Source organism: Xyrauchen texanus, chromosome 38 (assembly GCF_025860055.1).
Source record: "Xyrauchen texanus isolate HMW12.3.18 chromosome 38, RBS_HiC_50CHRs, whole genome shotgun sequence".
Classification (NCBI taxonomy): Eukaryota; Metazoa; Chordata; class Actinopteri; order Cypriniformes; family Catostomidae; genus Xyrauchen; species Xyrauchen texanus.
The window spans coordinates 2,376,408-2,395,750 of NC_068313.1; the positions used below are offsets into that span (position 1 = coordinate 2,376,408).

General features: G+C 42.4%; 1 protein-coding gene across 2 annotated transcripts; it reads left to right on the forward strand.

Annotated features, from left to right (window-relative positions):
• The first annotated feature begins 750 nt into the window (after nt 1-750).
• LOC127632045 (E3 ubiquitin/ISG15 ligase TRIM25-like) lies at nt 751-18,266 on the forward strand. 2 transcript variants are annotated; one of them, XM_052110512.1, is made up of 6 exons: nt 751-1,403; nt 5,176-5,271; nt 5,360-5,593; nt 5,781-5,940; nt 6,030-6,086; nt 16,937-18,266. In XM_052110512.1, coding segments are annotated over exons 1-6 (1,137 nt in total). In that variant the 5' UTR covers nt 751-815; the 3' UTR covers nt 16,939-18,266. The 2 variants fall into 2 exon arrangements, with proteins under 2 accessions (XP_051966472.1, XP_051966471.1); XM_052110511.1 differs by lacking the exon at nt 16,937-18,266 and adding an exon at nt 14,037-16,222.
• The last annotated feature ends 1,077 nt before the right edge of the window (nt 18,267-19,343 follow it).

A 19,343-nucleotide genomic window follows, 5' to 3' on the forward strand; every position in this document is an offset into this window, starting at 1 on the left:
GTCTGCAGATGAACATAATTCATTTTAATAACGGAGCAATCATCAGAGCAACTTACCAACAGCGAGAGATATGAGGCTGTGCTGTGGATCACGTAGCGCCACCCCACTATGTAACCTATGCAAATACATGCAAATATGCTGCCGCATCAACCAATGGCGAGATGTCCCAATCTTAGCATGAATTTAACAGTCATTTGAACACCGTTACACATAGTTAGTCACGAATAAATAAGACTTGAAATGTTAATAACATACAGTTAATGCAAACAATTCCAATCAGAAGATCGCCGGCGATACCTGCCATTGAAGGAGATAACCAGTGAGGTTGAGGTTCACAGTCCTCTTGAACTCTCTTCCAGATTTAATTCCACTTCACCATTGGCTGATTGTGTGTCTAGGACACTGTGATCACAGTCTGATAAACTGAAGGTCCGAGAGTTCTTGACAAACTGAACTATCTTAAGGGATTCTGTGATTGGTACAGTTAAATTGAAATGAATAGGTTTAGAGCAAACTGAATCCATGAAGCTTTACAGCATCAGAACTAATATGCTCTTAAACCTGAACTACATCTGTTGATTTAGTGAAAAACTACAGATGGACATGAGAACTGATTACAAACAGAAATGGCAGTAAGATCCAACGTGAGTCTGACACCTAGTGAACATTATCTGTAAAGACACAAACTTGTTTTGCACACGCCTCTCAAACATTGAACCAGGAAACTGTGTCAACTGATCATTTCAGGGAAACAGAAACTAAAGTGCTGTCGAGCTGTTGTACGTGTCTCTCTGTCTCAGAGTACATGCAGTAAAATGGCAGAATATATTCCAGTGGCTCATGAGCAGTTCTGCTGTTCTATCTGTCTGGATATACTGAAGGATCCAGTGACCATTCCCTGTGGACACAGTTACTGTATGAGCTGTATTACAGACTGCTGGAATCAGGATGATGTGAAGGGAGTCTACAGCTGTCCTCAGTGCAGACACACATTCACTACAAGACCTGTGTTATATAAAAATACCATGCTAGTTGAAATGGTGGAGAAACTGAAGACGATGAAACTCCAAACTGCTGTTCCTGCTCACTGTTACGCTGGAGCTGGAGATGTGGAGTGTGACGTCTGTACTGGAAGAAAACACAAAGCTGTCAAGTCCTGTCTGGAGTGTCTGAACTCTTACTGTCAAAATCACCTTGAACAACATGAGAATCTCTTCCAAGGTAAGAGACACAATCTGATGGACGCTACAGGACGATTCCAGGAGATGATCTGCCGTCAACACAATAAGCTTCTGGAGGTTTTCTGTCGTACTGATCAGAAGTGTATCTGCATGTTGTGCACGATGGATGATCACAGAAATCACGACACCGTATCAGCTTCTGCCGAGAGGACTAAGAAGCAGGTATGAATTGTATAGGGTGTAGTTCTAGCATCTACCAGCAGGTGTTAACAGGGTCCTGCTAACCCACAATTCCTGACCCCCTGGTTCCAACTGCAGGATGCCCCACATTATTGACAGATAACATGAGCTCCACTGCCTGCACTTTATTGGTAGTTGTTGCATGGGGTCCCTGCTCATATTTACATAAAGTTATTCTTAAATGCTCAAATTTTCATTTTCATTTCGCCGGTTAGCCAATCATTTTTATCTGGACCTCCAACTAATTTTGATAAAATCGCATCGCGGTCTAATAATCAAAGCACTCTCTGTGCAAAACTCAGCAGTGGGTGCAACAGGATTCACTGGTCGTCTGGTCACAGCTGCTGACCAGAGCTCATGTGTTTAATGCTTTTCTGGCCATAGTTCAGTTACACTGCCTTCCAAAACAAGAAAATGCACCGTTAAAGTGAACAAATCTAATCGTGTCTTATTCCATCAAATGTTTTCATGCAAATGTCTTAGCTGAGGAGTGCAGTAAAACCTTTAGATTTAAAAAAATAAATACAGTATGTTATCACAGTGGATGTTACGGACATTATGTCAGCTCATTTGCACAATCTAAAGGCCGAAGTTCACTTCTGTAGTCTGTTGCTCATCTGAATGTGAACATGATTATGAACATGTTTATGGCCAGATCTTAAAAACTGTTAAATGAATACTCCTGACTAATTTAATGTAATAAATGCACAGCAATAAACTCGCAGTGAAGTTTCTTGACGACTGCGCAGTTCTATTGGGTGTTCTGATGTATTTCCTGCTGAAACAGGAAGGGGGGGGGGCAAGACATATCGAATGGCTTTTCCCTTTTAAAAAAATAGCAAAAAGTCTTTAGTTCACATTGCAGCCTCAGGAAATGCCACACACACACACACACACACACACACACACACACACACACACACACACACACACAGACACACACACACACACAGACACACACAAACAGACACACACATACACACACAACGACACACACACACACATACACACACACAAACAGACACACATAGACACAGACACACACACATACACACACACACAGACACACATAGACACAGACACACACATACACACACACACACACAGACACACACAAACAGACACACATAGACACAGACACACACACACACACATACTTTTCCACTGTACTGCTCACACTGTCGGTTGGATGGGTAACTGGATCGGTCTGCTTTTCCACTGACTGAAGAACTGAATGATGATCTAACGGACAACATTAATACAAAACCAGCTCACAAATGCACACATCACAGCGCAGTCTTTGCTTATGATGAGGCTGAAGTTGTTGTGCAAGTCCAATGCAGATGAATGACAAACATGTAATGACCACAAAAGAAAATCATTATTTTGAATCATAATCAAATCACTTTATTGTCACATGACCATGTACACAAGTGCAACAGTGGGTGAAAGTCTTGTGTGTAGTTCCGAGCAACATAGCAGTCATGACAGGGACCAATTTACAATAAACAACAGAGTTACAAAACACAATTTACATATCAAATGTACACAAAATTACACAATGCAATAATAATATACAATGTACAGTAAAAAATACACACAATATAGAATGCATATACAATAAAAAATAAAGAGTATATATACAGTAGTTGTATTGTGAAGAGAATGTAATTATGACAGTCCAGTGTGAGATATAAGATTAATAAAGTGCAGGGCTAATTACTGATCCTGATAGATCAAGTGTTCAACAGTCTGACTGCTTGGGGGAAGAAGTTGTCATGTAGTCGGCTGGTGCGGGTCCTGATGCTGCGATACCGCCTGCCTGATGGTAGCAGTGAGAGCAGACCATGACTCGGTTGGCTGGAGTCTCTGATGATCCTCCGAGCTTTTTTCACACACTACCTGTTATAGATATCCTGGAGGGAGGGAAGCTCACCTCCGATGATGTTTCTGGCAGTTCGCACCACCCTTTGCAGGTCTTTGCGGTTGTGGGCGGTGCTATTGCCGAACCAGGCAGTGATGCAGCCAGTCAGGATGCTCTCTACAGTGCTGGTGTAGAACCGTGTGAGGATGTGGTGGTTCATTCCAAACTTCCTCAGCCGTCTCAGGAATAAGAGGCGCTGGCGAGCCTTCTTCACAACGGCCTCAGTGTGGACGGACCATGTGAGTTCCTCAGTAATGTGGACACCGAGTAACTTGAAGCTGCTGACTCTCTCCACCTGTGCTCCATTGATGGTGATGGGCTGTGTTCTCCGTCTTTCCTCCTGAAGTCCACTACAAGCTCCTTGGTTTTACTGACGTTGAGGGAGAGGTTGTGCTCCTGACACCAGCGTGTCAGAGTGTGCACCTCCTCTCTGTAATAAGTTCAGGTTCGGGTTTCATTTTAAAGCCAGTGAAGACCTCTATGGCACAGTTACGTGACGTCATTATGTTTTAAGATGATCAGTTTTGATTGGTGCAGCATCAGTTGTTCCAGCTCTTATGATTGGTCATGATTTAATTGGCCCCGCCCCCACCCAGCACTGGTAGTCTGTTCTCTCACATCTTGAGTTTTGCTGCAGGATTATCACAAAAGTAGTTGCAAAAGTCAAGGCCGGAAGATTTGAAGTTGCAGTGGCAGATTTGAGAGGTTTTAATGCTGATATGTGGTTGAATTCAAAACAGGTTTTTGATTATTTCTAGTGCAGATTTTAACATTCAACTTCAGATTTTTATTTTACAAGTTTTCACATCATTTCTGTTAATGTAAATTTCAACTTAAGAATATAAATATTTATTGTACAAGTTCTAAAATTAAAATCTACAAGCTCAAGAAGCTTAAAATCAAGTTTTGCAACTGATTTATCTTCATAATAAATTCACCACATCTGAAAACATTTTATGGCTTATTATCACTTATTTTGGTGAGGTAAGTGTCTTATTTTGGTGAGGTAAGTGTTTTATTTTGGTGAGGTAAGTGTTTTATTTTGGTGAGGTAAGTGTCTTATTTTGGTGAGGTAAATGTTTTATTTTGGTGAGGTAAGTGTTTTATTTTGGTGAAGTAAGTGTCTTATTTTGGTGAGGTAAGTGTTTTATTTTGGTGAGGTGAGTGTTTTATTTTGGTGAAGTAAGTGTTTTATTTTGGTGAGGTGAGTGTTTTATTTTGGTGAGGTGAGTGTTTTAATTTGGTGAGGTAAGTGTTTTATTTTGGTGAGGTAAATGTTTTATTTTGGTGAAGTAAGTGTTTTATTTTGGTGAGGTGAGTGTTTTATTTTGGTGAGGTGAGTGTCTTATTTTGGTGAGGTAAGTTTGGTGAGGTAAGTGTTTTAATTTGGTGAGGTAAGTGTCTTATTTTGGTGAGGTAAGTATTTTATTTTGGTGAGGTAAGTGTTTTAATTTGGTGAGGTGAGTGAAAGTGTCTTATTTTGGGCTTGTTTATCCAGACCAGGTTTCTTGTTTCTCTTGCGTGATCTGGCAATATTACAATTGGCATTTCATCCACCCCTCAGCACAGAGTACTGTCATTTTAAAAAGAACGTTATTAACCAATCTTTTATTTTCTTCTAATCAGTAACCTTTTGGAAAGGAGGCAGCTGATCTTCTGAACCAGAACAAAAAAAAACTATTTTCTCAGAACAAACCAAAATGAAATAAAAAATGATTGTTTTTAGTTCCTGTTTGAAATCATGTTTTGTGAAAACTGAAATATAACAATAATGATTTTGTATCATACAGTATAGATCTGAGATTTTAATGCAGTTTGTTTGATCAACAGAGTCACTTGGAGGAAACACAGAAAAAATCCCAACAGAGAATCCAGGAGAGCGAGAAAAAGATGGAGGAGGTGAGAAGAGCTGTGGAGTCTCACAAGGTGAGTTTTGAGAAGAGGAAAGAGAAGTTTGAGACTCACAGACTGTGTGAGGTGTCAGTAAGAGCTGATTGTAATGTGTGTGTAACAGCGCTCAGCACAGACAGCAGTGGAGGACAGTGAGAGGATCTTTACTGAACTGATGAGCTCCATTGAGAGAAGACGCTCTGAGATGATACAGCTGATCAGAGATCAGGAAAAGGCTGCAGTGAGTCGAGCTGAAGGACTCTTGGAGCGACTGGAGCAGGAGATTACTGATCTGAGGAGGAGAGACACTGAGCTGGAGCAGCTTTCACATACACATGATCACATCCAGTTCCTGCAGGTAACACATCTCCTCATTAATATTCATCACACTGAGAACATCAAGAACATCATAGAATAATAGCACATACAGAACAGATACAGTCAAAGTGTTTGATCATTTTCATTGAATCATCACAGTATAAATGTGACTGTAGTGGAGGTGATGAAGCTTTTTGTCTCTGTATTATCATGTTGTTTTTCTGTAGAGTTTTCAGTCTTTCTCTACACCTCCTGGATCTTCAGTCTTACCCAACATCACTGTCAGTTCTCTCCTGTCTTTTGATGAGGTGATCAAATCTGTCTCTCAACTGAAACAACAACTGGAGGATTTCTGCACAGAACACATTGACAAGATATCTGACAGAGGTAAAGTATCAGATATTCATCGAAATAAAACATAATAAATGTACATACAATGTGAAAATGACAGTAACTGTGTCTGTTTATTACCATAGTAACATGCATTGAAATTATCACTGATGAACCCAAGACCAGGAATGACCTTGTACGATGTAAGTCACTATAAAGAATCAAACAACACATGCTACTGTAAGATGAAATATATATGCATATCAATGTGAAATAACACAAGATTAACAGACATTAGAGCAGATTTGGTCTTAAAAATCTGTTCAGCTTTAAAACAGCAGAAAAAAAAACTGAGTTTCATTCTTCAGTCTCAGAATTATAAATTACATTTGAGTTATTATTAAACTTCATAGAATTGCTACAAAACAAGTTCAAATGTACAATAAATATAAGAAAAGTAAACATTTAATATTTATACATTATTGACATGTATCCAATAACACACGATAACAATGTTATTTATTACAGATATGAGTATTGAGAATACAAATATATATTCTTAGTTACAGATGCTAATATATATTATAAGTATGTCATTAAACATTGTTGCTCACCTTCACCCAATGAAACAAACACACACAGAGACATACAGTTCCCTTTACAAAAGGCTTCACTTTGATGTTGCGCTGCTAAGCGCTAGGGGAACAGCTCTTGCTGTGAGCCAAGCTGAAATAATGTGTGAAACACGTCAATGAACATTGACCGGAATTTATAGCCTCGGCTGATGTAATCATTAGATGCACCTGAGGCCAGGCTATAAATGGATACGTCACCAGGTGTCGTCAGAAACTCTTTTTTCAGAGCGATTCTGTTTCTGTGTGTTTCACACACCCTGTCAAAACTTTCTTTCCTCTGTTAGGAGATATAATCAGTTAGACAGTGTGCAGTGAACATTGTTCTTTTCTCTTCTGTTTGGAAAATATTATATATATATATATTTCTAAAAAAAGAGAGAATGACTGAAAGCAAACGGTGCGTGTTCCCCTCTTCTCGCTCTATAGCTGAAGACGGCACACATCAGTTTTTGCTGTTTGTTTGGGGGTAAGAGCACGCTGCTCTCGCGTTGCAGCAGGGTGGGTGCGAGCACTGCAATTTGCTTTAACAGGCAGAGTGCGTCGTGCTCGCCTCGCTTGCTTCCGGGAGTCAGCAGGCTCGTGCATGGATTTGGCTGAGGAGCAAGAGACGGGTTGATCCCTTTCTCACTCTCTCCCCAAACCCAGCTGGTCCTTCACATGATCTCGAGCGCGTTCCGACGCTTCTTCGGATCATGAGGTGGATCGCGATTCTCTTCCCGCCTCCGAGCTTTCCGTCCGCGATAAAAAATCTACGGAGGAATTGCTCGATGTAGTTACTTGTGCGGTTGCCAGATTGGACTGGCCACGCGAAAAAGAGACCCCCAAACGCTCCAAATTAGGGGATAGATTTTATCTTCTAGTCTAAGAAAGGGAACGCCTCATGGGTCCCTTCCCTTTCTTTGATAACCTCCATGAAGAGCTTTTTCGCTCATGGAGAACCCCCCAAAAAAAAATACAAATAAAAAAATATATATATATATATTTTATATATATATATATAAAAAATAAAAATAAATAATATATATATATATAAAATATATATATATATATATATATATATATATATATATATTCTTCCCGTGTTCTCATACCCTCGACGTCATTATATTTGACTATCGTGGGTGCTGAGGCACGGGGGTATTCAGTGATGCCGCCGGTCGAAGAGACGCTTGCGGGCTATCTCTCGCCGGGCTCGGCATCGTCACTTAAAGCCCTCTCTCCCCTCAAAGCCTTGTAGGACAACCTCCACTTTAGTGGGAAGGGCTTATCAAGCAGCAGGTCAGGCTGGTGCTGCTCTGCACACTATGCTGTTTTTCAGGCGTACCAGGCTGACCTCCTGGACGACCTGAGTGTGGGTTCTGCGCTTGACGAGCAAGCCTCAGACCCACCTCGGTCCTGACTGAAGGGAGGCTCAAAAGCAAAGCGTTGCGAGTCGTGCTCCTCCTCCTAGGGATTGGGGACAGTCTCGCCGCCCTCGCCAGCCCCCGAAGCAAGACCTCAGGACTATAAATTATAGTAAGAGAAAACCCTGACGGTCTTGCGCCTAGATTAGGGGGTAGCTCCCCTCGGGATGGGGCGCGTGCTTCACTTCACCCCTCCCGGTACCCCCTCGAAGCCCCTCCATTCCCGCCACCTCTTGGTGTTTCGGGTTGCAGAGGCTTCCGTCAAAATTGGGTGTTTTAAGCTGTTCCTGCATTTTATTCAGGACGCTGAAACACCCGACAACCCCTCAGCAGGAAGTGTTAAAATATAATACCCATCTCAGAGATCCTGGCAGCGTGGAAACTTCTGCCGGATATATTCTTTTCTGTGGGTCTTATAAGGGCGACAGGATTTAATTCTCTCGCCACTTTTCCGTGTTTCAACGGCGTGTTCTCACTACCGTAAACCGGATTTCTTTTTGTGTAAAAAAAAAAAAAAAAAACAACTCAATCTCCTGGTTAAAGGGGCCATGGTATGTGTTCCCCTTCCAGAGAGAGAGTTAGGTTATTACACTAAATACTTCCGTTTCCCGTGGAGGGTGAGGGGTGGCGTCTGGCTTAGATCTTAAAGCTTGAACTACCCGTGGGTGTTCAAGTCCAAGATGATGCCTGTCAAGACGGTCGTGTCTCAAGCCCTACAACTCGTTTGGCTGGTCACCATCGATCTTATGACGCACTTCTATACTTCATTTAGAAGTTCTGCCACAACATGGAAAGTTCCTGAGGTTTACTTCCGGGGGCGAAATCTTCCAGGGTCAGGTTCTTTCACTCAGCCTAGCCCTTTTTACCCGCACATTCACAATGCATGATGTAGCGCTGGCTCCTTGGGACTCCGGGGCATCTGCATTCTGAATTACGTAGACGACTGGCTGATCCTAGCGCAGTTCCAGGAACTGGCAGTTCAGCACAGGGACATCGTCTTAGCTCATCTGTTTCTCTGGGGTTGAGACTCAACGCCAAGAAAAGCGTCCTCTCTCCCACTCAGAACACTGTCTATCGGGGCATCGTATGGAGTTCAATCTCAATGCGGGCACAACTGTCTCCCGCTAGGATTGAGTCCATTCAGATCACCCTGAGCAAAGTCAGGCTAGGTTGCACTGTTATCAGTATCAACGATTTCCAGGTCTTAGGGCGAACGCGTCCACGGTGATCCCTCTGGACCTTCTGCTCATGAGACCGTTTTTGTTGTGGCCAAAAGCCAGGGGATTTCTTCCAAGGGCCAAAACCCCTGGGCTAAATAGGGTTACGCGCCTCAGGCTTCGTTCCCTTTCTATGTGGTTCAGACCCGGTTTTCTGCCTTGGGTCCCACTCTAGGTGCGTCTTGTTGTCGCAGACTGCTCCCTGACGGGCGGGGTAGCAGCCTTAAGTGGTCGTCCAGCTTAAGGGGATAGGAGGGTCGTCAGCTCGGTTGTCACAGTCACTGTCTCGGGTTGATGGCTGTATTTCTGGCCCTGAAATACCTCCTCCTGAGGCTGCCATGTCTTGGTGCGGGTGGACAATACAGCGGTAGCTTCTTACATAAATCATCAAGGAGACCCACGTTCTTGTCAGCTGTATTTCTGACACGTCGGATTCTCCTTTGGGCCCAGGGCAAGCTCCTGTCACTCAGGGCAATTTACTTCCCTGGACGCCTAAATGTGGGAGCAGATTTGCTGTCCAGACAGAACATACCAAGGGGCGAGTGGAAACTCCACCCCGAGGTAGTACAACAAATTTGGGAGAGATTTTACAGAGCAGAAGTGGACCTCTTCGCCTCTCAAGAGACTGCGCAATGTCCCCTCTACTTCTCTCTGAGTCACCCAGCCCCCCCTGGGTCTGGACGCGATGGCGCATACATGGCCCAGAATGTGTTTGTATGCTTTTCCCCCGGTTTCTCTGCTCCCAGGAGTCTTAGCCAGAGTTCGCCAGCAAGGGTCTTGCCTCTTACTGATAGCGCCTCACTGGCCGAACAGGATTTGGTTCTCGGAAATTGTATCTCTCCTCAACGGCTCGCCTTGGGCGATTCCGGACAGGAGGGACCTTCTGTCTCAGGCACAGGGGACGATATTTCATCCCTGGCCCGAATTGTGAAACCTTTCATGTCTGGCCCCTAAGGGTACCAAATGAGGTTCACAGGGTTTTCTCTTGAGATTATCGAGACCATTTCAAGTGCTAGGGCTCCCTCCACTTGGAACTGATCTGGGTAGATTCTACAGGGCAGAAGAGGACCTCTTCGCCTCTGTTGATAGCGCAATGTCTCCTCTACTTCTCCCCGAGTCGCCCAGTCCCCCCCCTCCCCCTTGGGAGGGGCTGAACGTAGTAACGCAAATGCACCTGCATGCGTTTCCTTCTACTAAAGTTCTTATTACAGAACCAGCTAACTGCCAGTTTGTTTCAGTTCTGGATTTTCTGTAGAAAGAACTGTCAGCGGGCACTTGCCTCGCCACTGCCAGGTTCTATGTGGCCACTGCGGTTTGCCACGGCTTGGTGGGCGGGGTGCCCTCAAAGAGGCATCCTCATTATTGCCCGGGCCTACGAGGCGCGCGGTCAAGCTTCGCCAGTAGGTTTCAGGGCGCACTCTACCAGAGGGCTCTCCTCCTCTAAAACCTTGGCTAGAGGTCTCCCTCTGCAGCATGTTTGTGATGCGGCAGGTTGTCCTCTCCGCACACATTCATTGGATTTTTATAGTTTGGATGTTTTGCCACTCCGGGCTCTTATGTCCTTGAGTCGACATCTCAGCCCATGCCTAAACAAGTTTGTGATGCGGCAGGTTGTCCCCTCCGCACACATTCATTGCACCTTTTTAGTTTGGATGTTCTGCACTCCGGGCTCTTATGCCCTTGAGTCGACATCTCAACTCATGCCTGAACAAGTTTGTGATGCGGCAGGCTTGTCCTCTCCGCTCACATTCATCAGTTTTTATGACAAGTTTGTGTTGCGATAGGGTTCTCTTCGCACACATTCATCAAACTTTATGGGCTAGATGCTTTGCTACTCCGGGCTCTTATGCCCTTGAGTCGGCATCTCAGCCCATGCCTAAACAAGTGTGTGATGCGGCAGGTTGTCCTCTCCGCACACATTCATTGCACCTTTTTAGTTTGGATGTTCTGCACTCCGGGCTCTTATGCCCTTGAGTCGACATCTCAGCTCATGCCTGAACAAGTTTGTGATGCGGCAGGCTTGTCCTCTCCGCTCACATTCATCAGTTTTTATGACAAGTTTGTGTTGCGATAGGGTTCTCTTCGCACACATTCATTGAACTTTATGGGCTAGATGCTTTGCTACTCCGGGCTCTTATGCCCTTGAGTCGGCATCTCAGCCCATGCCTAAACAAGTGTGTGATGCGGCAGGTTGTCCTCTCCGCACACATTCATTGGACTTTTTAGTTTGGATGTTCTGCACTCCGGGCTCTTATGCCCTTGAGTCGACATCTCAGCTCATACCTGAACAAGTTTGTGATGCGGCAGGCTGGTCCTCTCCGCTCACATTCATCAGTTTTTATGACAAGTTTGTGGTGCGACAGGGTTCTCTTCGCACACATTCATCAATCTTTATGGGTTAGATGCTTTGCTACTCCGGGCTCTTATGCCCTTGAGTCGACATCTCAGCTCATGCCTGAACAAGTTTGTGATGCGGCAGGCTGGTCCTCTCCGCTCACATTCATCAGTTTTATGACAAGTTTGTGTTGCGACAGGGTTCTCTTCGCACACATTCATCGAACTTTATGGGTTAGATGCTTTGCTACTCCGGGCTCTTATGCCCTTGAGTCGACATCTCAGCTCATGCCTGAACAAGTTTGTGATGCGGCAGGCTGGTCCTCTCCGCTCACATTCATCAGTTTTTATGACAAGTTTGTGTTGCGACAGGGTTCTCTTCGCACACATTCATCGAACTTTATGGGTTAGATGCTTTGCTACTCCGGGCTCTTATGCCCTTGAGTCGACATCTCAGCTCCTGCCTGAACAAGTTTGTGATGCGGCAGGCTGGTCCTCTCCGCTCACATTCATCAGTTTTTATGACAAGTTTGTGTTGCGACAGGGTTCTCTTCGCACACATTCATCGAACTTTATGGGTTAGATGCTTTGCTACTCCGGGCTCTTATGCCCTTGAGTCGACATCTCAGCTCATGCCTGAACAAGTTTGTGATGCGGCAGGCTGGTCCTCTCCGCACACATTCATCAAAATTGAATGGTTTAGATGTTTATGCTACTCCGGGCTCTTATGCCCTTGAGTCGGCATCTCAGCCCATGCCTAAACAAGTGTGTGATGCGGCAGGTTGTCCTCTCCGCACACATTCATTGGACTTTTTTAGTTTGGATGTTCTGCACTCCGGGCTCTTATGCCCTTGAGTCGACATCTCAGCTCATACCTGAACAAGTTTGTGATGCGGCAGGCTGGTCCTCTCCGCTCACATTCATCAGTTTTTATGACAAGTTTGTGGTGCGACAGGGTTCTCTTCGCACACATTCATCAATCTTTATGGGTTAGATGCTTTGCTACTCCGGGCTCTTATGCCCTTGAGTCGACATCTCAGCTCATGCCTGAACAAGTTTGTGATGCGGCAGGCTGGTCCTCTCCGCTCACATTCATCAGTTTTTATGACAAGTTTGTGGTGCGACAGGGTTCTCTTCGCACACATTCATCAATCTTTATGGGTTAGATGCTTTGCTACTCCGGGCTCTTATGCCCTTGAGTCGACATCTCAGCTCATGCCTGAACAAGTTTGTGATGCGGCAGGCTGGTCCTCTCCGCTCACATTCATCAGTTTTTATGACAAGTTTGTGTTGCGACAGGGTTCTCTTCGCACACATTCATCGAACTTTATGGGTTAGATGCTTTGCTACTCCGGGCTCTTATGCCCTTGAGTCGACATCTCAGCTCATGCCTGAACAAGTTTGTGATGCGGCAGGCTGGTCCTCTCCGCTCACATTCATCAGTTTTTATGACAAGTTTGTGTTGCGACAGGGTTCTCTTCGCACACATTCATCGAACTTTATGGGTTAGATGCTTTGCTACTCCGGGCTCTTATGCCCTTGAGTCGACATCTCAGCTCATGCCTGAACAAGTTTGTGATGCGGCAGGCTGGTCCTCTCCGCTCACATTCATCAGTTTTTATGACAAGTTTGTGTTGCGACAGGGTTCTCTTCGCACACATTCATCGAACTTTATGGGTTAGATGCTTTGCTACTCCGGGCTCTTATGCCCTTGAGTCGACATCTCAGCTCCTGCCTGAACAAGTTTGTGATGCGGCAGGCTGGTCCTCTCCGCTCACATTCATCAGTTTTTATGACAAGTTTGTGTTGCGACAGGGTTCTCTTCGCACACATTCATCGAACTTTATGGGTTAGATGCTTTGCTACTCCGGGCTCTTATGCCCTTGAGTCGACATCTCAGCTCATGCCTGAACAAGTTTGTGATGCGGCAGGCTGGTCCTCTCCGCACACATTCATCAAAATTGAATGGTTTAGATGTTTATGCTACTCCGGGCTCTTATGCCCTTGAGTCGACATCTGAAGCTCATGTCTGAGACCTCTCGCGTTTTTGTGAGTACACTGCACAACCGTAGGGGTCCGGACAGCCCCAAGTGCGGCGGCGTGGGTATTGCGTTCCCCTAGCGCTTAGCAGCGCAACATCAAAGTGAAGCCTTTTGTAAAGGGAACGTCTCGGGTTACATGTGTAACCCTTGTTCCCTGAAAAAGGCGGAACGAGATGTTGCGCTGCTAAGCGCTAGGGGAACAGCTCTTGCTGTGAGCCAAGCTGAAATAATGTGTGAAACACGTCAATGAACATTGACCGGAATTTATAGCCTCGGCTGATGTAATGATTAGATGCACCTGAGGCCAGGCTATAAATGGATACGTCACCAGGTGTCGTCAGATACTTCTTTTTGAAGAGCAGTCCTGGGACGTCCCAGTGCGGCAAAGCAGCGCAACATCTCGTTCCGCCTTTTTCAGGGAACAAGGGTTACACATGTAACCCGAGACGTACTGTATATACATGCACACACTGACAAGATTGACTCAATGAAATTAAATGACGTGTGTTTTTATCTCATCAGATTTCCATCAGTTCACAGTGGATCTAAACACAGTGAATAAAAACCTCCATCTGTCTGAAGAGAACAGAGTGATTAAATACACTGACACACTCCAGCGTTATCCTGATCATCCAGATAGATTTGATTATTATCATCAGGTGTTGTGTAGAGAGAGTGTGTGTAGACGCTGTTACTGGGAGATCGAGTGGAGTGGTGGTTTTGGTGTGTTTATATCAGTGTCATATAAGAGCATCAGCAGGAAGGGACGGGGTCTTGAGTGTATGTTTGGACGTAATGATCAGTCCTGGAGTTTGTCCTGTTCTCCCCTCAGTTACTCATTCTCTCACAATAACATAAACACTGATCTCGGTGTCTCCTCCAGATGTTGTAGAATAGGAGTGTATGTGGATCACAGTGCAGGAACTCTGTCCTTCTACAACGTCTCTGACACACTGACCCTCATCCACAGAGTCCACACCACATTCACTCAACCTCTATATCCTGCGTTTTATATTAAATGGGGATCATCAGTGAAACTGTGTGATGTAACAAATTAGAAAAGAAGTTTTCAACTAGTTTCGCTACATGATATCAAGTTTGTACCACACAGTAATAAAATTATTTATTGTACAAAAGAGAAATAAACTCCTTAAAATCAACATTTAACATGTCATATAGGCTGAATATGATTTTAGTTTGTTTGATGGTTTTAGATGGTCTTTAAACAGATCAATTATGATCAACAAAAAAGTTTATCATGATATATATCTTTATTTTCTTTAACTTGTGTAGTTTTGTTGATGGTTTTTGAGGATGAATTTGTGTTAAAAACTGTTTGATTGGACGCACAGCCTTTAACATCAACAACAAAATAAATGGGAAGTGTTTTCTGGTACCTTGATTATTCGAATTATTTTGCTATTGTAACAATGCATTATTATTTTATTATTTAATTAAGAGTTAAGTCTGAGTACTAAACAATGTGATAAATGGATACGTGCAAACAAATTGATTATGATTGTCACATGAACTATATTCACAAATCTAAAATGATCCCAGGAGACATGTCAACATGTCTTGTTCTCTGTGACCTCTTTGATTCTGATGATTAACCCTGTAGCTCGTGCACATGACTGACTGACTTTTGTCATGAACAGACAATGGGTGAAGCTTGAAAAGAGTCGACATGATTTACTTCTCACGAGAAATACAGCGTGATTTATGTCCACTGAAGATCAAGAGATCATCATGAAAAATATGAAGAATTTGAACATTTGCACAACAAGCAACATCGCTACTGCCACAAAAGAAAAAATAACTCAATATAATGTGTAATTTAATTTATATTTACAATAAGAACATACATGCTTGTTCATTTTATAAGCATAACAATCTAAATATTTATCTAAAATATAAAAGCTTTACAATATCATTTTAACCTGTAGATTTGTTCATGTGGAAAGAAACCACTGATGACAAACCGACACAGAATTAATGTAGAATTGATGTCTCTCTCTCTCTCTCTCTCTCTCTCTTGGCATCGAAACGATATTGATTCAGCATCTTTTTGCTCATCGAAGTCACGTTGAATCTACGTCATTCATGCCAATGAAAACTAACATAAACCTGACCTGACGTCGAAACAATGTTGATTTCAGTTCACGTATTTTCTACTTTTGTTTTTAAAATCTCAAATACTTAAAAATGAGTAAATAAGCCATATTTACTATTTATTAAACACACAGCACATTCAGATACTCATTGTTTAATTTCTACAGGATATACATTTACAAATTAAGAATTCTTTGGAGTAAACTTTTTCTACAATATATAAATCTTAATAATGAACTGCATTCACAAATGTATGTATAATAACAAATTACAGGCAATTTAAAGGTAGTTTCAATTTGACAGATTTTAAGTTAGCTCATCAATCAAATTAAAACGATGAGACATGTTCATTGTGTGAAACACAAAAGGAGATATAAGGCAGAATATATCGGGAAGACATGCAGGCTTGAGTGAAGTTTAAGATGCCATTTATTTGATAAATGTAAAACAGAAAGTAATGTCTCTCTCTTTAGCGTAGGCCCCGTCCGGCGGTCCGAGGGATTTGTACCCGGAACCGTCATATCCTGCCGGAGATAGGAGGCAGGGACGAGGAGCCTACCCCCCTGCGGGACAGGGCTCAACTGGTGGTGGTGGGGTGGTGGAGGTTGCCGTGTTAGCACACTGAAACAGCAATGTGATAGATTGTGAGCAGACTTATAAAGCAATGGCTTACATGCGATTGGCTAGGAATTACCCAGCTAATGATGTGATGATGTACAGCTGCTAGTCCTACGCTGCGCTTCCATATCTTTATTTTCTATAAAAGTGAGTGGTTGATTGAAATGCAATATTGTAATATACTGGTTTGACACATACAGAGCCCCTTAAGAGGACAGAGAGGGATGATGATTTTTATAATAAATTTCTTGATTTTGTTCATAGAGGACTTTTGTATGTAGGACATGTTTTGTCCCTTATCTCAAGAATCATTTACTAGTGTAAATGTAATTACTGACATCAAAAAATGAGCATTTTAACTAGTGAAATTGAATTATAGATATCTAAAATGTATTTCATCCATTTGATTAAATGTTAATCTGGCTTGCCATAATGCTGCTGCGATCACACACAATGTTCGGTCACCTCTTTCTCTTTCAGAGTTTGGTATATTGTCAAGAGCTGAATTCTTTGAAGTTTGAACTTTTGAATAAGATGTTTTGATGAAATCGTCCACACAACCGAAGCATATAGTGATCATGGGCTGTCAAGCATTATAAGATTAGCTCATATGACTCATGCGCTACATGACATTGAATAGCACAGCATCAAATATGCCATATGTATTGATTTACACTGTTTAATGTTTACAGAACATGAAGAGGATGTTGATTGTGAGCAACATGATCTTGTCCTGTGGTGGACCCAAAGATACAGCTGCGTACATACGTTAATTCCTTGGGCAACGAGGCTACACCTGGGAGCAGCAGGGCTGCAGCTAGACGCGGCGCATACCGTCGCTGGAAGCAAAGCTTGGGAGGAATATCTGGGGTTTTACACACATGATGACATCATGGTTTAGGGATGCGTTCTGTCATGCATTCCATCCAATAGGAGTGGAGATCGATCCTTCAGAATTTCATACCTACGTGTAAAGTGAGCAAGGCTTGATGGGATCTGTAGTCTGTTTTGGACTCCTTTTGTTTGATTTTGGTGCTGTTTGTGTTATCAGGCTTTATGACTGTATGTAGGCCTGCCTTTGTCTCCTACCAGAGTACATGAGGCCCAACACCACGATGTCCTGGTTATATGGGGTTTTCTATAGGGTTGCTAGGCAGTTCTGAATTGTTGCTAGGGTGTGGCTAGACAGTTACAAAGGTAATTCTTAAATGCCCACTTGATAACTTAAATGTCTCAAGCGAACCCCCATGTCTCTATGGAATTCTGATCCGGAAATATGATCCCTCGGATTTCTTGTTAATGTTAAATCTATGGAATTTTTTTCTCCGGCTGGTTGAAAAATCATACGCTCACCGGGCAAACATTGTACTCCCGATGGCTCAAACTTCATAGCACGTCTCCTTATAAAGACAGCCGATCTGACACCAGTTCATGGGTGTACGAGAAACGGTGCGGGACAGGTTAGGTGCCAAACTTTGACCTTCGTTTAGGGATTCTGCAAAATCCCTAAACCAATTCTTCAGAGATCCTGTAATACACAAGTGCCAATAATAATAACTTTAATTCAACAAAGGACAAATTCATATATAATATTTAAATACGGTTACATGTGTATAAATAAAAATGACACCATGTACATGTCAAAATTAACTTTTCCATTAAAAGGATTTGTATTTCAGGGGCATTTTTATATAAACATACCAATTATACTATGCCATCCTTTTATTCATAAATTTAATTTAGGACTGTCATGATTATGACATTTAACTGACAGACAATAAATTGTCATAATCAAAATTATTTGTTTAAGGGAAATGAATAATTGTTATAAATTCTATTATTTATTAAGCTGTGCTTCGTACACCTCAAGTCATTTTTACATATTCAAATATTTAAATCAAATAGGGATATTTGATGAACATTCATGCAATGTTGGGAGACTCCCTTATCGTGATATATATATTCTCCATTTGAAAACATTAAAACATTTATTTAGCCTATTATTATTGTTGCTGCCGTTGTTTGTTGCCATTATTAAATAGGAATTTAATATCTATATTTTTTACTTTTAAGACTTGCACATTTTTTTAACTCTTTTGGGACCTCTTAATAAATTTGTGAGATTTTTCCTACTTGAGTGAGAGCCCCGATTCATTTTTATTTTTTTTTACATTTTAAATGTGATCGTGACGTTTTAGAAGATGTTAATTTATTTATTTAACTGCTGGAGTCATATGGAGGAAGTTTATGCTGACTGTCTGTGATTATTTGGATGAACACGATGTTCTCGCAATTACCACTTCGGAAGTGGGAAGAAGGATAATTCTAATAGCACATGAAGGCAGGATTTAGACACAGAAAAGTCAATGTGTATTTGACGGTTTACATGTTCCAGATTTTCCTGAAATGATGTAATCTCCTTTTCTGTTACTATGTGCCGCATTTGTAGGTGTAAAATAGATTTGTAACAGTTACTAATATTTGGAGATATTCATGATATTGGTCAATTTTACATCAGCAATATTATAAGGATTATATCATTAATATTTAATACATCACCAGCACTATTTGCCAGTGTACTTTAAAGCAGCTGCCTAATGAATCCCTGCTGACAGAGCACGAATGTTAGCGTTTTACAGCGAGCTGCGTGTCTGTAGCCATCTCATTAACGCTTTCATTAACCCGACAAAGCAATTGAGAGTATTTTGCCCCATGAATATCTATGAGTTTATGCCAAAATTATACTCTAATGGGGCTTTTTCTCGTCTCAACTCGATTCTGCTCCCTTTTTGGGGTTTTTCCACTGTGGATAGTACCTCATACTTTTAGTACCACCTCGGTCGAAGTTCCAAGCGAGCCGAGCCTAAATGTGACGTCAAATCCTGCAGATCACTGATTGGTCAGAGAGAATAGTCACTACCAGCGTCACTGGATTTCCAACACGGGACATCAACCCACTAGTTTTGGTATGATTTAAGGTAGAGCTGTAAAAAAGGCATTCCTTTTAATGCTTAGTGTTATATAAATGCTTATAACTTTTGACCAATAAGTGGCACTGTCACCAAATTGATATGCTATTGTAAGGGCTTGGTAAAAATG